Here is a 16,525-nt window from a genome sequence, read left to right on the forward strand (position 1 = left end):
ACTATACCTGGTTTCCCCACAGTACACAGACATGCAATTATCTTAGTAAATATGAAAAACTGATAAATACCCTTTCTCATCAGAGTATATAGCAGTCTTGTGACTTCTATTAATCTACTTGCTTAATGCTTGTAGGTGGCATTCATTCTACACAGACTGTCCTATAAGTCTTCAGGACCCCTGACCCTCTGTCTGAACAGAGCTGATTGGCCCTGTGCCGAATACATGCACTCGCCAGTGAAAAAAATAAAAATAAAAAACAACTCTTTAGCCATACACACCAAAGAGTGACTCCAAAGACTGTCTTATCAGGAGATGGATTTAGGACTGTGAAAAGGGGAGGAACAGAGAAGACAGGATCAAACAGCCTTTTTTTTTACACAATGCGCAAGATTAACTCCTTAGGTTCCACAGGGAGTACAACAAGCATGCTTTATATACAGACTGATTTTACGATTGTGAGTTTAGTAACACTTTAAAGAACAAGATCCAATTAGAAGCATCTTCTAAGCATACATCTTAATTAAAATCTTCTAGCAAGCACAAGCTTAGCAAGTATACAATTCACTAAATTCAAGCTGTTGTCTGTATCTGCCCCCTTATAAAAAGGCATCACCCACTCAGTAGACCTAACGTGGTACTATAGGCAAACTACTAAATGAAGCATTGAGACTGTATTTAAGTGGTAAATGCAATGCTTGCTGCAGCATTATGTGGCTGTCTGCTTGTAACCACTTAATCTGATGGCGAAAAGCTCCACCGGAAACAATGGGCAATTACAAAGTTACCAAGTGGCTGAAAAGTATTTCAACACTTGCATTTTCCCAAGCATTCTGGATACATGTGCAAATGCCTATTAAAAGGGGTTGTAAAGTCAGAAGTTTTTTTTACCTAAATGCATAGAACGCATTGTGTGCAGCAACCCCCCCCCCCCCCCCCACCCCCTAATACTTCACTAAGCCCCATCTCTATCCAGCAATGTCCACCAGTGACTCGGCCGTCGACACTCTCCTTCCTGATTGGCTGAGAGACAGCACCGGCGCCATTGGCTCCAGCGGCTGTCAAAGTCAGCTAGCAAATTGAGAGAGGGCACAAGGTGGGGCCACTGCTCCGTGTCTTAATGGACAGAGGAAGCTGTGACTTGACTCGGGTGTCCCCATAGCAAGCTGCTTGCTGTGGGGGCATTTGACAGGAGGGAGGGGCACAGAAGAGGGGCTAGAGGAGGGTCAGGGCAGCTCTGTGCAAATCCACTGCAACAGAGCAGGTATGTATAAAGATTATTTTCCTGCCCCTCCCCTTTATCGCAATGGGAAGTAGCAACGATAGGACAAAAAGAAAATTAAAGTAAAAAAATAAAAAATAATAACACATACATGCATACGTACATTGTATTTTACATATATACACACACTATATTAAATAAAAAAATTAAATAAAACACACACACACACACTATAGGTGTGGAGATAAGTGCTTGAATGGTCAGTTCTGTGCATCATAGGCCATATTGCAAACATTTTGGTATATTCAAGGTAACCATTCATGCAAAGAAGGAATTGGCACAAGGAACTTTCATTTGGATGTAGAAAAGGCCATTTTGGACATATTGGAAATATAAGTGCAAAAAGTGACATTCCATTCTTCATGGCTTCTTGTAGGACCGATAACTGTTAATGCTCCAAGCTAGGCTAAGGACCAGTTATCAGTCAGAAATGTAATTACAAAGATTAGAATTCGTCTCATTTGCTGCGTTTTTTGGATGTAATGAAAGCCATTTTAAATGACATATTGTTTGGTACAGCAAAAGATCACATATGTGCTGAGTGCAGTAACTCATGGAAACCAAATTAACAATAGCATTTTAATCTTTTATTACTTAAATACACCATACTAGAGCAAGTCTCTGAAAATATCACAAATAAAAGTTTTATCTTCAATCAGCAAGTAGGTGAAAATTTCTACACAATAGCAGATTCTTTTCTCGCCCCTTCCCTTTATCGCAATGGGAAGTAGCAACGATAGGACAAAACAAAGAAAATTAAAGTTAAAAAAAAAAAAAAAATAATAATAATAAAATAACACATACATGCATACGTACATTGTATTTTACAGAGAGAAACTTTAAAAGTGTTTGTGATAAAGTACCACAAAAAAGCTACAACTCCCCTTTTTATCTTATGTTCAGCTTGAATGAACAATCTTCCTCACAGCACATAAAATATACAAAGAGTGAGTAGAGTGTTGTCAAGGGTAAGGGTGCAAATGCTGGCAAGTGCCCTGCTAAATCTGTAATGAGGGTGGGTAAGCAGTTTTTAAATGCATCTTGAAACTGAATTCATGAGTCATTTTCACCCTCGTGAATAAGTCCTCTGGTGAAACCACTTGTTTCTTTTTTTTTATCTCAGTCTCCCCATTAGCCTGGATCATGGAGTCCTTATTATAGGTCTTCAGTCATTTTCATACACCAAGAAATGTGGGAAGGGCAACCAAGAAGAGGAAAAAAAAGGTGCAATGGCATGAAGCTGGCACGGATGCTAGCTACAAAAGGTGACTTGTCTACTGGAGACATATGGTATCCATCTGCGATGAAAGAACTTGAGATGAAGGCACACTTTCTGTTTTAGTCCAACCTTTTAGCAAACCTGAAAAACAAGAGAAAAGAAAATACATTTAGGTTCTGGAGAAACCACAATTTGGTGAAGCAGATGCTTTAATATAAAACCAAAGTGAGAGGACAAGGTCCATGGAAAACAGATGCCCCTGTTTAGGTATAAATTAAAGGGCATGTTAAATCACATACCAGGTCACACAACCCTTCAAGGGTCTACTTGTCAAAAACCACAATCATCACCTATTAATTATAGATCCTTCTTGGTTTTACGTCAAGAAATTGTGTAGTCCTGCCTTCACTCTAAATAAATCACACACAAGCTGCTGGTGTATTAAACTGAACCTTCTGCTTTGCCTAGCTAATAGGGGCTTTGAACTGCCTCATCTTTGTCACATGGGGGTAAGAAGAGCAAGCCACATGCTCTCCTAATACCCATAACTAGGATGCAAAACCAATCTGGGCGAGATAGATGAAGGTAATTATAAGTTGTTGGAGGGGCTGTCGTTTGCACAGGTTCATTTTGAGTGAGACGATGATTTGGGCACTTAAAAGGGGAGAGGGAAGTTTGGAAACAGACACTTGACTAAATGAGTTTAGGCTTGGTTAAAAATAATGTGTGCAATCTGGGAGTCGGACTCAAATTTAGTCCAGGAAACCTTAATGCTATTGGTCATGGAGCAATGCAACTATGGAGGAGTAGCTGGTGAGTACCACCATCTTAAAACACTACATTCTTGGAACACATGCGACCTTGTGAATGATAAGCTGCACATGCTTAAAATGTACAAGCCTAAAACTGTATGTGCTTAAAAATGTATCTTTATACACGAGCCCTTTTCATGCTTGGTAGCATTTGAACATTATTATACAACATTTCTGTACCATTCCTAAATATTGTAATTAGCTTATTTTGTTAGTGCAGATTCCTGTACTAGATTTGTTTTTCCAAAAGTCAACAAGAAAAATACATATTTTGTCAGTGATTGTATTACAAAATGTCTGTAATGAAGCAAATTAGTTGCATAAAAAAAAAAAAAAAAAGTTCTTCTATTCACAGGCGTTTTAAATAACACTGAACTTTCTAGGGCACCAAGTTAGTAAAACCTGAGGTCTATGAAGGAGTTCAAGGCCCCCACCCCCTCCTTCAGGAGAACCACACTTTCAAGCTAATTAAAGTGGTTCAAGAGTGGAGGTTCAATTCCCAAGAGTTGAAGCTCAGTGTGAGAAAGGTAATTTGGCTGTCCAGAACAAAGAGATTAGAGAGCAGCCAGTGAGCATATTTAATAAATGAGCATCAAATGTCCTCTACTATGGACACAGACAACTCCAATTATATAACAACCGGGGAATTGTTGAGTGATCTGTAAACTATAAGATTTTTTTTTAATAACCAATAAAGTGAATGACACAAACCTTCATTTAAAACAATTCAGAGGAGTTAACATAATACACTATATGTTGAGTGATTTGTACAGGTGAGTTTACTTGCTTTGCCACCCCCTTGCCAAACACAACGTAACAAAGAATTCAATTAACAAGTAAACAAACACCAAAAGGGTATATACACATGCAACAACTAGTAGGCCGTAATTATTTAGTGAAATACGTTATGATGAAGCCCCTATACACCATACTAAAAAAGGTAAATCACAAGGTTTTCGATTAGTTTACATTTTCTTTAGGCTTTTCAGGTGTTCATTTGTAGCCTAATGTTTAGAGAGGTGTTGGCTCCATGAAAAGCGTGGCCAATAATGCACATGCAGTACATGTCAGAAATGGATCATCTCACTGTACACAAGGAGACTTGGCAGGAGACGAATGTGTATTGTACACCATGTTAAAAAGAGGAGTTTCAGCATTTTTTTTTTTTAAGTTTTGAAATCATTAGGGCAGGGTTTGGATATCTGTCAGGTTTTAAATGCCATCTTTGTTGGGGAGATTCCTTTAGCTTTATGCGTGGTCACTGGGACAAGCAACTAATGCAAATATCCCTCAACAGGGAAAAGGGATAGCATTAAACCTGAACTCCAGCTTTTGCTACACCTGACCAGTTAGTGTGTTTGGACCAAACTATGTCCATTACTAACGCGTGAGGCCGCTGGATGTGTGGTATACAACTATAGCTGAGGCTACATACAGCACTGTGTTCGAGCTGGGACCTTCTCGTCTCATACCCGGAACACAATAGAGTCTTATCTGATCGGTACTCAGCCAATTGGATAAAGTGATGTAATCTAGCAATGAATACAAAGCTTCCTCTTATTGGCCGAGGCAGAGGTTGTGCCATCATCAGCCCACCTCTGACTCAGCCAATCAGAAAAAGTTTGGCTTCATTGCTATAATACATAGCTTTCTCCGACTGGCTGAGCACCAATCAGATACTCTAGTGTGCTTTGGGTATGAGACAGGAAGTCTCGGCTTGAACCCTAGACAGTGCGGTATGCAGTATGTAGCCTCAGCTACATACATTTTATACCGCACATCCAGTGGCCTCACAGTAGTGAGTGACAGTTTGGGCCACCTTGGCCCAAACAAAATTATTGTAAAGTGTATGAAAAGCTGGAACTTGGCTTTAAATACCTGACAGATTTTCCAACCCTTTCCAACTCAACTGTCAAAAAGTGCTTTTGTGGCCATTGTCCCTGTTGGAGTTCTCTCTGGTAGTTTCCTCGTTATGGCCAACGCTCAAGAATTCCTCATTTATTAAAACATCAATATCATGTTTTAATGGCTCTCAAGATATCAAAGTGAATTTTGGAATTTTTTCAGCACAGACAAACCTGGCATTATATGTTTAACCTCATGTGCTGCTCATAAAACACTAGACAATATATGAAGGAAAAAAATACAACAGTTTGTCACATGAGGACAGCAATCTAATCTTGTCTTCACACTTGCATTGCATAAGCTCACTCTTACATGATCCCCAGTGATCAGTGGAAATTGGCCTTGGGCGGCAGAACAATCTGTGGCTGGCAAACTATGCATGTTTCCTGTGATAATTTTAAAATTGTAGGACACAAAAGGGGCTAAAGATCAGGTAGTGCCTGAGAAAAACATAAATTTATCCTATATGCAACAGCCCCAAGATACCTCCTGGAAATCAGTTGTAAATATTGATAGGTTTTTATGCAATTCGTTATGTATGAATTACTGCAGAATGCAACCCCTGCAAGTTTTCAACAGCTCAAAGCTTTCATTCTAAAGCCTCATACACACGGCCGGACTTTGTACAAACTTTTCCGTGGACTTTTGTACAAAAGGAGTGATCCACAAGTTTGTATTGCATACACACGGTCAGACTTTTTGACAACAAACACGAACGTAATGACGTCACAACGTACTGACGCCGCTTCAAAAGAGGACGTTCAATGACTCCAGCGCCACCTTTGGTGAACTTCTGTATTGTAGTCTGATCTTTTGCATTGGTTCTGAGCATGCGTGTTTGTACCTTGTACAAAAGTCCGATGCTTTTGCGTACACACGGTCGGACTTTGCTCCATCGGACTTTTGTTGCCAGAAAGTTTGTCCGTTCGCACAGCCAACAAAAGTCCGATGAAAACAGAAAAAGTTTGTCCGATGGAGCGTACACACAGGCGGATGTTGCTCCAAAACAGCTAATTTGCATGTTTGTTGTCAAAAAGTCTGACCGTGTGTACGGGCCTTTAGTCATATCTTGAACCTGCAAGGATATAAAAATGACCCCCAGAGCTGAAGGAGTTTGCCAAGTATTTTGGACAACTGATTATTTTTGTTTACAGGCACTCTATGGCGGGGATGTACACAATGCACCTACACTGTAAGAGCTCTGCTTTCAGGGAGCCTGGATAAGGAGGCTCTGTGCATTCCTTTCATTCCACTTTCACTATTAAAATAGAACCCACAGTCAAATCATTATAACTGCGTGCAGAAAAACATAAAATCAGCTATTCCCCGATTAAGGTTGCACTGGTTAAGCAATACCTTTGTGTTACAAGTGGCATTCTACTTTTAGAATATTGGCAAGGCCATGGAATAAAAGGAGCATAATTTTAACAGCACTTTATTAAAACTAGTAATTTTTTAATTACTTTAAACATTTATTTCATTACTAGTTTTAGTATTAAAGTAAAATTTAAATGCAGCAAAGCTGGAAAAATAACACGTGGTTAAGCAAAAACACATGAATGCGATATCTATATTCATTCATAAAGAATTTTATGACAGCTAGGTCCTTTGACCCTACTTCAATGGTTCAACTGATTACATTTCATATAGTATTAAATTGAATATGGAGCCATTTTATAGTTTGGGTACTACTTTTAGAAATACAAGTGCAAAATGAACATGCTGGGACAGAAGTTTAGGAAATGCCTTTACAAAATTTGTTGAAGATGCAGTCTTCATGGCTGCCAACAGATTTTGCGCTACTTGGTCATCATCCCTATCCTTGCTTCAAAGAGATTGTAACTCCTAGACCATAAGCTGTAATAAACAGGGCCCTCAGATTCCTCCTCTATTGCATTGTATTGTAACTGTACTGTCTGCCCTCATGTTGTAAAGCGCTGCACAAAATGTTGGTGCTATATAAATCCTGAATAATAATAATACTGTAAAAATCAAGTCTTTAAAAGTAATTCCTATATTTGTATCTTGATAGGTTCTCCTCCAACTTAAAAAAAAAAAAAAAAAAAAAAAAGGAAGTAACCTTAATGTATTCCATACTACTTCCTCTGTAGTCATGTACGTGGGGCAGCAGTATTTGCTCATTACATACGCAGGCTCTTTTTCCAAGTGCTGCATAGTGATTATGTTTTACTGCTCTTCTCAATGTTTGTCAGATCAGAAGGATTACAAACAGTAGAGGATTTGTGTGACTTATCCTTTTATCTCAGTAGTATTCGACGGAAAGCCCAAAGACTTCCAGATACATAGGCAACCACTACAAGGAAAATCTAGATATCCGTGTATAAAAAATATAAACTATGGAACAGTCAAAATGTAAAACCAAGACAGTGTCCTCAAAAGGTCTTTAAAGTACACATTACTATATTAAAGAGAAGCTCTAGGCTCCAGTAAAAAAAATAAAAAAAAAATAAAAAAAAAAAGTTAGCAGGTACAAATACTGTAGCTGCTGACTTTTAATATTAGGACACTTGCCTGTCAAGGAATCCAGCAATTTTTTCAATCAGCTATCGGGTGTTGATGCCATCTGTGCGGCTTCACAACCAGTTCCCTACTGCGCAGGTGCAAAACATGCTGCGCTCTTCAATTGGGCTGGGTGCGGAGGAAGAAGGAGAGGGGGCCAAACTGCTGTCTGAGTTTGCCGTGGCGAACTCAGCTGAAAGTGGGAGCAGGTGTCTGTTAAAACCACGTACCCGCTCCCCCCCAAAAAAGGTGGAAAATGTGGCTTTCAGATAAGCAGAGCTTCACCTTTTGCATGGAACTCCACTTTAACTCAAAAATATGCAGCCACTGAAAAGTTAACTGACAAAGCTATTTCTATCACCTAACAGTTTGAAGGACCACAGTGTCTACACTGGCATTTGTTACATTGAAGGTTAAAACTAGCGTTTGATGATACACGCTAACATTTAACCTAAGCCTAAACTTTACATGAGACTTAAATCCCAATTTTCAAATCTAGCTCCAGCCAAAAGCAGCGTCTTTTTTCTGCCATCTTTGCCACCACTTCCTGATCCTTTATCACCAAGGACATATGGAGAAGAAATCCCCCCAATTAGAGCACAGACAGCAATAATAACTCAAAAAGGTTCTAACCACGCTCTACTTTACACAGTTTTAGCTTTAACTAGATGGAGTCTTTTTTCAACCAGACTATAACTATGTAATGCCATTAAAGGTCGGTGGAAGGGTGGGGGGAAGGATAGGGTTATGTGACTGGATTTAGTGTTAATATTCAAGTGTTGCAAGTTTGAACTAAGCCCATTACCACAGGCTTATGGCAGCATGCATATTCTGAAGACAAATAAAAAAAGCCAAACTCAAATGTATATAGTGTAAGCCAAATATGCATAGATTCTTCCATCCACGCTAAACAACTTTACTGTTTGGACAATAAATCTTTAGTCAAAGTCTGTCAAGCCAGGTGGTGCCAACAAAATAGCCCATATTTTGGTAGATTCAGCAGGAATTAGTTCAAACTTCTGCTGTATATGGTCAACTTAAAGGGTTAGTTCACTTTTGCCATAGAACTGCCTATGCAGATAAGGGTGTAGTTAAACTGTGTAGCTTTCACTAAAGTTGCATAATGCCCTTGCTATAGGTGTTATACATTTATGTGCCTCATGAAGCCTGACCTGAAAACTCTCAGCACATTACTGAGGCCTAGTTATTAATGGTTCACCTCCAAGATCACAGGGGTGAGCTCTCAGAAGCACAGCTCAGAGCTACTACATCACTGGAGAGAAAGTGCACGTGAGGAGGGTTTGAATCTGAGAAAGAGCTTACTTCTGTGATGATGAAGGTGAAGGCGAAGGCGAATAGTAATAGCTAGGCCTCTCTTAGCAACGTCCTGGGATTTTCAGGTCAGGCTTCATTAGGTACATAAATGGCCTACATTAATAGCAAGGGCATTTTTCAACTTTAGTCGAAAACCAGCTGTGCAGCTTTTCATCTAGAGACGCTTCTTATCTGCATAGGCAGTTTTTTGGTAAAACTAACGAACCCTTAAATCCTTTACCACTGGCTGCTTCACGGCCCTTTAAGGGTTCTAAAAGCTGGGAGACTGAGGCAGGCATTTGGCTCATGTGACTGCTGTGATTGGCTGCAACAGTGGTCATATGATTGGAAAGTTCCCGATCTCTAGTATGCATCGGGAGTTTTCTGGTAACCACCGGAGGGAGCATGGTCTCAGGTCTCAGCACAGTGTTTTACACAGAACCACATATATGTGGCCGCTCGGCATGAAGGCCCACATGCCAAGAGGCCACATATATGTGTGTGGTCGGCGTTAAGAGGTTAAGATTGGCTGCTTGAAAGTAGGCGGTATTAGCCTGCTGTTCATGAGCAAATGTCAGAACCCATATCTTCATACTAGTTTTGGGTCATTGACTTGGCATTTCATCCAAGTAACCAGCATTGTTAGTAGAAGGCCTGCAAAACCAAACAAAATATTTTTCTAGATCAATGCAAAAGAAAAAATAAAGAAAAATAAAGCATCTTATTGCGTAAGGACAACACTGGTGAGACTGCAATATTGCAGCTTGGAAAATGTGCGTGAATTTCTCTTGGTCTTCTGCTGGCTTTGTAGCCCTAAAGGGTCAGGCTATCCAAAAGTGATCATTTAGATAGATATGGGTAAAGCCTGGTGGGCCAAGTCAGCCTTTGACTTTAGGTGTCTTGGATATCCGCAATAGAGAGAATTCCCTGCCATAATCCAAGGCTTTTAGTCCAATGTTGGAAATGTTAGGGGGGGGGGTGCCCTCCTTCCTCTTTATATTTTCGGAGTCAGGTCATGAAACATCCGACTACCTTGATTACCCAAGCTCATATAAGAATGACACTTCCGTGTCACCACATATTTGTAATATACTTGCTCTTAGTTTTCTCAGGGGGATTTTTTTTTTCCACTTCTGTTAACAAATCATCATAATGCATCTCTTAAAATGTTTTTGTTTAAACATGTCTAATTATTAACTGCTTCTAGAAAACGAAAAAGATAGATAAGGGTATTTCCCATATCTGAAACCACAAAATGAGTATGAAAATACTGCCCCCACCTATGGGGAATGTTTTACAAAATCAGAATTCAATTTCAGGCAACTACACCAGAGAACAAATGCATTTTCTCTTTCTTTAATTCTCAGCGCATTAATGAAGTTTCTATTGCAAATCTATATACTAGCAGCAACTGAAGTATGCATTTTTTGTTTCAGTGCAATAACTCAGTGCAGCGTGATTGCCTGGGTTAATGATGAAAAAGTCAAATACGCTATCAGAGCTGATGGAAAAATCTATCACCAATTTGAAATTAAAATTCATATGTGGTCAATAAGATTTACTACCCATGCAAGTGGAGCTGTAAAGAGTAAATGAATCAATGTCATCAATACATAATCAGTATGAAATATGAGGTGAATACAATTATGTGCAGGAGTTGTGCATTCCTTCTTTTCCCCTGAACCAGTGTGGAATGAGCAGACTTGCTGAGGACTGACAGTAATTGTTACAAATTAGACACCGCAGTTATCAAAATGCACTCGCTAGAATAGCAAGGAGACTTATTAGGAAAATGAAAATAGATCTTAAACAGGCTCATTGCTAGAGAGATCGTACAACTGTTGATCTGAATGAGGCTCAGAAAACAGGCGTTATGGGTACAATGTCATTTATGTCTGCTGGCCAAAAAAAAAAAAAAAACATTTATGGATCTAAGATCAACAGAATATTTATTTAAATTCCTCGCTGCTACAACTAGACACTGTAATTAGATTTGCAAACCATGATTCAGAAACAATTTAGATATGCGGTTTGCCACATTTTTAGGTAATATCACTTAGATAAAAAAAAAAAAAAAAAAAAGGGGAGATAGAGGGAGGACAGTGGTTTCCAGAACTTGATACCTTCCATAAACATGACAGTGCAGCTTCATTTAGATACAAGTGGGGGCAGAGGGTTCGTTTTTTTCTCCAGCTGCAGACATACTAAGCTATGGCATGGAAACCATAAAAATTTTTATTTTTTAAATATCTGCTCACGAATTTGGCATAGAATTGTATATCTCTTGCCATTTTTTTTTTTTTTAATATAAAATTTAGTTGTTTAGCCATTTGGGGGAAAAAATAAAAAAATCTGCAGACTAAAATATTTATAGTTCAACTCCAAAAATAAATAAAATGACAATTGTCCCCTACGTGCAGTTGATGAAGAATATCTTTTTTTTTTTTTTTTTTTTAAGGAATGGTCCAACACAATCTAACACACAGGATTACTTTAAAAGTAGCATGGGATTTATTTTTTATTTTTATCCCATCATAATTACCTAGGTGGATGCAGCATCGGTCCAATGCAGCATCTGTCCCCTGCCGTCTCTTCACTGAGAACAGAGCGATCGAACACAGCCAATGTCTCGGTTCTCACACATCCCCAAGCGGAGAGCTGCTGCATGTCAATCAGCAGCTCGCCTGCTCTGCTCCTCCACGCTCATTGGAGCACTAAGCTGTGGAGGGGTGTGGTGGAGTGCAGCCGTCTCAGCGGCTCGCTGAGAGGCCGAGACGCCTATCAGTCCAAGCACCTGCCGGATCCAGACTTCGAGTCCTGATGACATGATGACCGGACTGATCTGTATGTCGTCAGCAGAGAACGGACTTCAGATCGTTCTCTGAAGAAAACGGGTCACAGGAGTGCAAAATGAATTGCACGCCTGTGACCCATATAGAAGTACAGCAGAATGAGCTCAGGTTGGACTTCTCCTTTAATGCTGAACTCCTGTTCGATTCACTGAATGCACGCACACAAAAAAAAAAAAAACATTTCAAAGTGCTTTTACCTGAGAAAAGGATTTGTATTGTGTCCATACTGTCCCGAGATTTGCACAGCTCAGCCCTGGCTGACAGGGCAGGAGACACAATTTTTCTTTTCTGTAGTTCAGCAACACTTAAGTGTTACTAAATGCAGGCCCCTACATTCCCTATATCTGGTCACACACCTTACACAGAACATGCAAATATTTTAGTAAATATAAACGGCTAAATACCAGCATTATATAGCAGTCCTGTGACTTCTATCAGTGTCCAGGTAAAGCTTGTAGGAGGAGATTTCATTCTCCCACAATTGTCCTATGAGGCTGCAGGATCCCTGACCCTCTGCCTGGACAGTGCTGATTGCCCCCTGTGTTGATCACATGCACCCTCCTGAGAGAAAAAAAAAATAAATAAAAACAAACACACACACACACACACACACACACACACACACACACACACCACACACTTTCTAGCAATACACACCAAACTGAACATGTGCAGCTTGCCCACAAAGCTCTGTTTTATAAGGAGATTGATTAGGCACAGTGGAAGGAGGATAGGATCAGAAGAGACAGGATCAAACAGCCTTTTTACACAATGCACAGGAGTAACCCCTTAGGTTTCACAGTGAGTATAACAAGCATGCTTTACTGGATATACACACACGTATTATATAGTCGTGGGTTTAGTAACATTTTAAGCAAAGTACACGGGGCAGAATGCTGGGTGCATCAGCTGGTTCAATCAAAAATGACTGACATTTGGCCTGTGTGTATGGCAGCCAGTTTAACAGAAGCCGGCCAAGCATGCTGGAAAAAACAGCTGCTGACTGGCTCCCAATCAACGCTCTCAGCCAATGGCTAAGCACTAACTGGAGTGTTGTGGTGGGGGGTGGTTAGAACACAATAGCTCAGTGGGGGATAGGGCTGTACTAATGTCAGATAGTTAGTACATCGGCTCTGATCTGAGATGTCCGTTTTTTTCATGCAACCCAGTAGGGTTGAAAGAAAAAGCAAATGAGCACTGCTTCTCCCTGAGGAACTAAAATCTGATACAAAGTAAAATTTAGCTGTGACAGCACAAATCTGGCCATTGGGCTGTTCTCCCAGCACAGACACAAAAACAGACTACACTGGGATGTGCTCTCATGCCTAGTGTGGTCTAGGAAAGCAGGTGACTGGCAGGAACAGGCATTTCACACAAAGAAAGCAATAGAAAGAGAGAAGGGTACTTTAACACAAGTACATATCAGTCATATGAAATGCTGGGGTAACATTCTTTTAACAACTTTAGCTCCGGAAGGTTTTACCCCTTCCTTACCTGGGCAATTTTTGATATATAGCACTATTGTGTGTGTGTTTTTTTTTTATATATATATATAAAAACGAAAGACTGAAAAATAAAAAATGACTTTCTGCTATAGAACATATCCAATTAAAAAATAAAAATTCTTCCGGGTACAGGGCATGCAGCCCGTACCCAGAAGAGGCTAGCAAGGTACAGGTAAGCCGCTGTGCCTGCAGGAGCCGCCTGTCTGCAGTAAAATGTGGGCGGTCTTGAAGAGGTTTAAAAAAAAGAAACTGCAGCCTGCTCACAATGTATAATAAAAAGACATCTTTGTCATTCTGAAGCTTCCCTCCAAACACTTTGCAAATTTTATTATATACACTGATTCTGTACTTGCCAATAATGCTGCAGAAATCTCCCTCCACTGAGTCTTGCTGGATCTATTATAACTGTGGGCATCTGAAGCTGGCATTGGTCCCCTTACAACTCACCCCCCCCCCCCCCCTTCCAGGCAAACTCACAAAAGTTAGAGTGAGAGCTGTACATGACGTCATAAGCCTAGGCTAATGACCAGACAAGAAAAAGGAAGTGGGCTGTATAGGTTTTACTATCCAACGTTAAAACAAGGGCAGGAGATGGGGAAAAAAAAGACTAAAATGACTGAAGGTCCACTTTAAGAATCTTTTAATAAATACAGAGCTACATTAATTTGTTTATTTTATATACCCCTGGAGTGCAGCCTCATTATACAGTCCCACAATCTTCAACCATACCAGATGCATTCTACAAGACGTAGTAGTGCCTATTCACCAGGGTGATATTGTGCAGTACAGTAAGCATTCCTCTGTATTAGATCTTCCCTCAGAAAAAACAGCATTATATTTTTCCTCAGCTAGAGGGGGGTAATACTTAATGGTAACTAATGCCTGGATTTTGGGTTTAAAGTGATTGTAAGGGTTTAACACAAAAAAAAAAACCTTACTTAGCTCCACTGTGCAGCTTGTTTTGCACGGAGTAGCCCTGAATCTGCTCTTCTGGGGTCCCTCGGCGGCTCCTCCCCACATCAGATAACCCCCTAGGAGAAGCGCTCCCCCAGGGGGTACCTTGCAGGCACACTCCCGAGTCCAGCATTCGGCGTCCACAGAGGCCGAATGCAGGACTAGGCCCCGTGCCACTAGATTTGATTGACAGCAGTTGGACCCAATGGCTGCGCTGCCATCAATCTATCCAATCAATAGCTGAGAAACAGCGTGTCCCCGTGGGTCAAGTTCCAGGGCTCAGGTGCTTTCCACCTTAATGCATAGGATGCATTACGGTGAAAAAAGACGTACCTTTACAACCCCTTTAATAAAAACACACGGCAGCACCAGAAGACAGCATGTATACAACTGTGAATGGTATGTAAACACATGTCCTCAGTGTACTATCATTCTATTATTTGAGCAGTAAATGCATTTTTTGTTGTTTCAGGTTGATAACAGTTTTTCTAATTAGGGCCACAGAGTAAATAATGCATTAGGACTAGAAAAAAGAAAAAGGAAATGAAATAACAGATGATATTGACAGTACATTTGTTCCAACAGACAATAAGTCTGGAAATGTCAACTTAGACATGTTTGATGAAGTGTGGCGAGGTCACTTCCTGTCTGGAATTTCACATCGGCCATTCACTAGAAAAGCAGGAAACCTATAGCACAGCCTTCATAGAATATGAATCAATGAGCTTTCTGTTCCCTGTGAAGTTAGGACTTTTGAGTGTGGAGAAACCCTTCAATTTAATTATATCTATTTACTATAAGTATTAGTAAAACAAAAAGGAAAAGACATTTCCAAACATGATAACAACTCCTGTGCCCTAATAGAATTGTATTTGTGAAAAACTTAAGGCAGCCATACATGGATCGAAATTTTGCAGGTTCAGCAGGGACAGGCCGACATTTCGATCCATGTGTGGGCTAAACCGCGATGACGTCACTCCCACGTATGCACGCGGGGGTCACGGCCGTGGCATGGAGCTCTGAAGAAACAGCACGGGTATGCCAAAAAAAAAAAAAAAAAGGGGGGGGGGGGGTTTGGGGAGGAAGTATAAATGCACTTTTTTTTTTCTGCTAAAAAGTTTTGAGCCTGTAAAAGCATTGCACCAGCAATCAGCAGATCGATTGGTGCCTGCAGATCTGTCAGTGTATCTGTGTGCAGATACATCGAGTATGGGCAAGCAGAAACGCTGACTGGAAGAATCAATGAACTAGCACGGAGCTGTTCATTGAGAACTACAAGCCAAGATCCGTAAGAGGTTGGGGCTTGTAGTTCATTCACACACAGAGCTGTGCATGCGTGATGTGGCTGTGTGGGCAGAGCCCCGCATGGCTGTGCCGACTTCTTAAAATAACCGCAGTTACGGGGAATTTCTCCCTGTACTGCTGTCACAGGAAGGGATTTTCGGGGGGAGTCGGACAGCAGTTGCAATATGTTACATGTTCCACCCAGAAACGGATGGAGCATGTTCCCAAAAAGGTAAACTTCTCCCTTTTAGCTGGCCACAGCATTATGATAGCTAGTAGAATTAGCCCAAAAATGTTTAATTTTAGAAAAGTTTGCTCAACTTTATAATCATAATGGAGCTCAAATCAAAGTTTGTGTTTTCAAACAGTGACAACAAAACTCAAAAAGAACAGGATAGATACTTTTTAGAATGAATTTCTAACTGTGTATGGGGTTTTTGCTTGGTAAAATCTATTCGGTCCAAAATAGAATGCTAAACGAAGACTACATTTTGAAGTACTTTCAAATGACATTTTTCAAGTCATCAAAAGCAGATAATTTTCATACAAATGTTCACAATCATTTAAAAATACACCAGTGTATGGCTAGTCAGACACGCCCTGGATATTCTGTATTATAAGCAAAAAATAAATTTAAAAAATCTGCGCCATCCAATAGTTTCATTGCTAACAGTTCAATAAAAGAAAAATAAATTTAACAGGCAAGCGTGGTGGACTTCCCTTCTGTCAAAAGTCTTTGCTGGAGATCAGATAAGTGGCAAAAACATTTCACTAATGGACCATGCATTGTAAAATCTAACCTACAAAAGTGTAAGTGTGCAGACTTTAGACTGTGGTCAGTGGTGCCTGGCGACACACCCAACGAACAGGTGTTCTTA

The 16,525-nt window shown here is 40.2% G+C and overlaps 1 protein-coding gene across 1 annotated transcript in view; it reads right to left on the reverse strand.

Annotated features, from left to right (window-relative positions):
* Positions 1 to 1,847: 1,847 nt before the first annotated feature.
* LMO4 (LIM domain only 4) overlaps positions 1,848 to 16,525 on the reverse strand; it is a 49,280-nt gene continuing 34,602 nt past the window's right edge. The window contains exon 5 of the mRNA XM_077452961.1: positions 1,848 to 2,642. Within this exon, the coding sequence (XP_077309087.1) occupies positions 2,634 to 2,642 (9 nt within the window). The 3' untranslated portion in view covers positions 1,848 to 2,633. The remainder of the gene's footprint in view (positions 2,643 to 16,525) is intronic.

Source organism: Lithobates pipiens, unplaced genomic scaffold, assembly GCF_037356315.1.
Source record: "Lithobates pipiens isolate NorthernLeopardFrog02 unplaced genomic scaffold, aLitPip1_a1.2 Scaffold_23, whole genome shotgun sequence".
NCBI classification, from domain to species: Eukaryota; Metazoa; Chordata; class Amphibia; order Anura; family Ranidae; genus Lithobates; species Lithobates pipiens.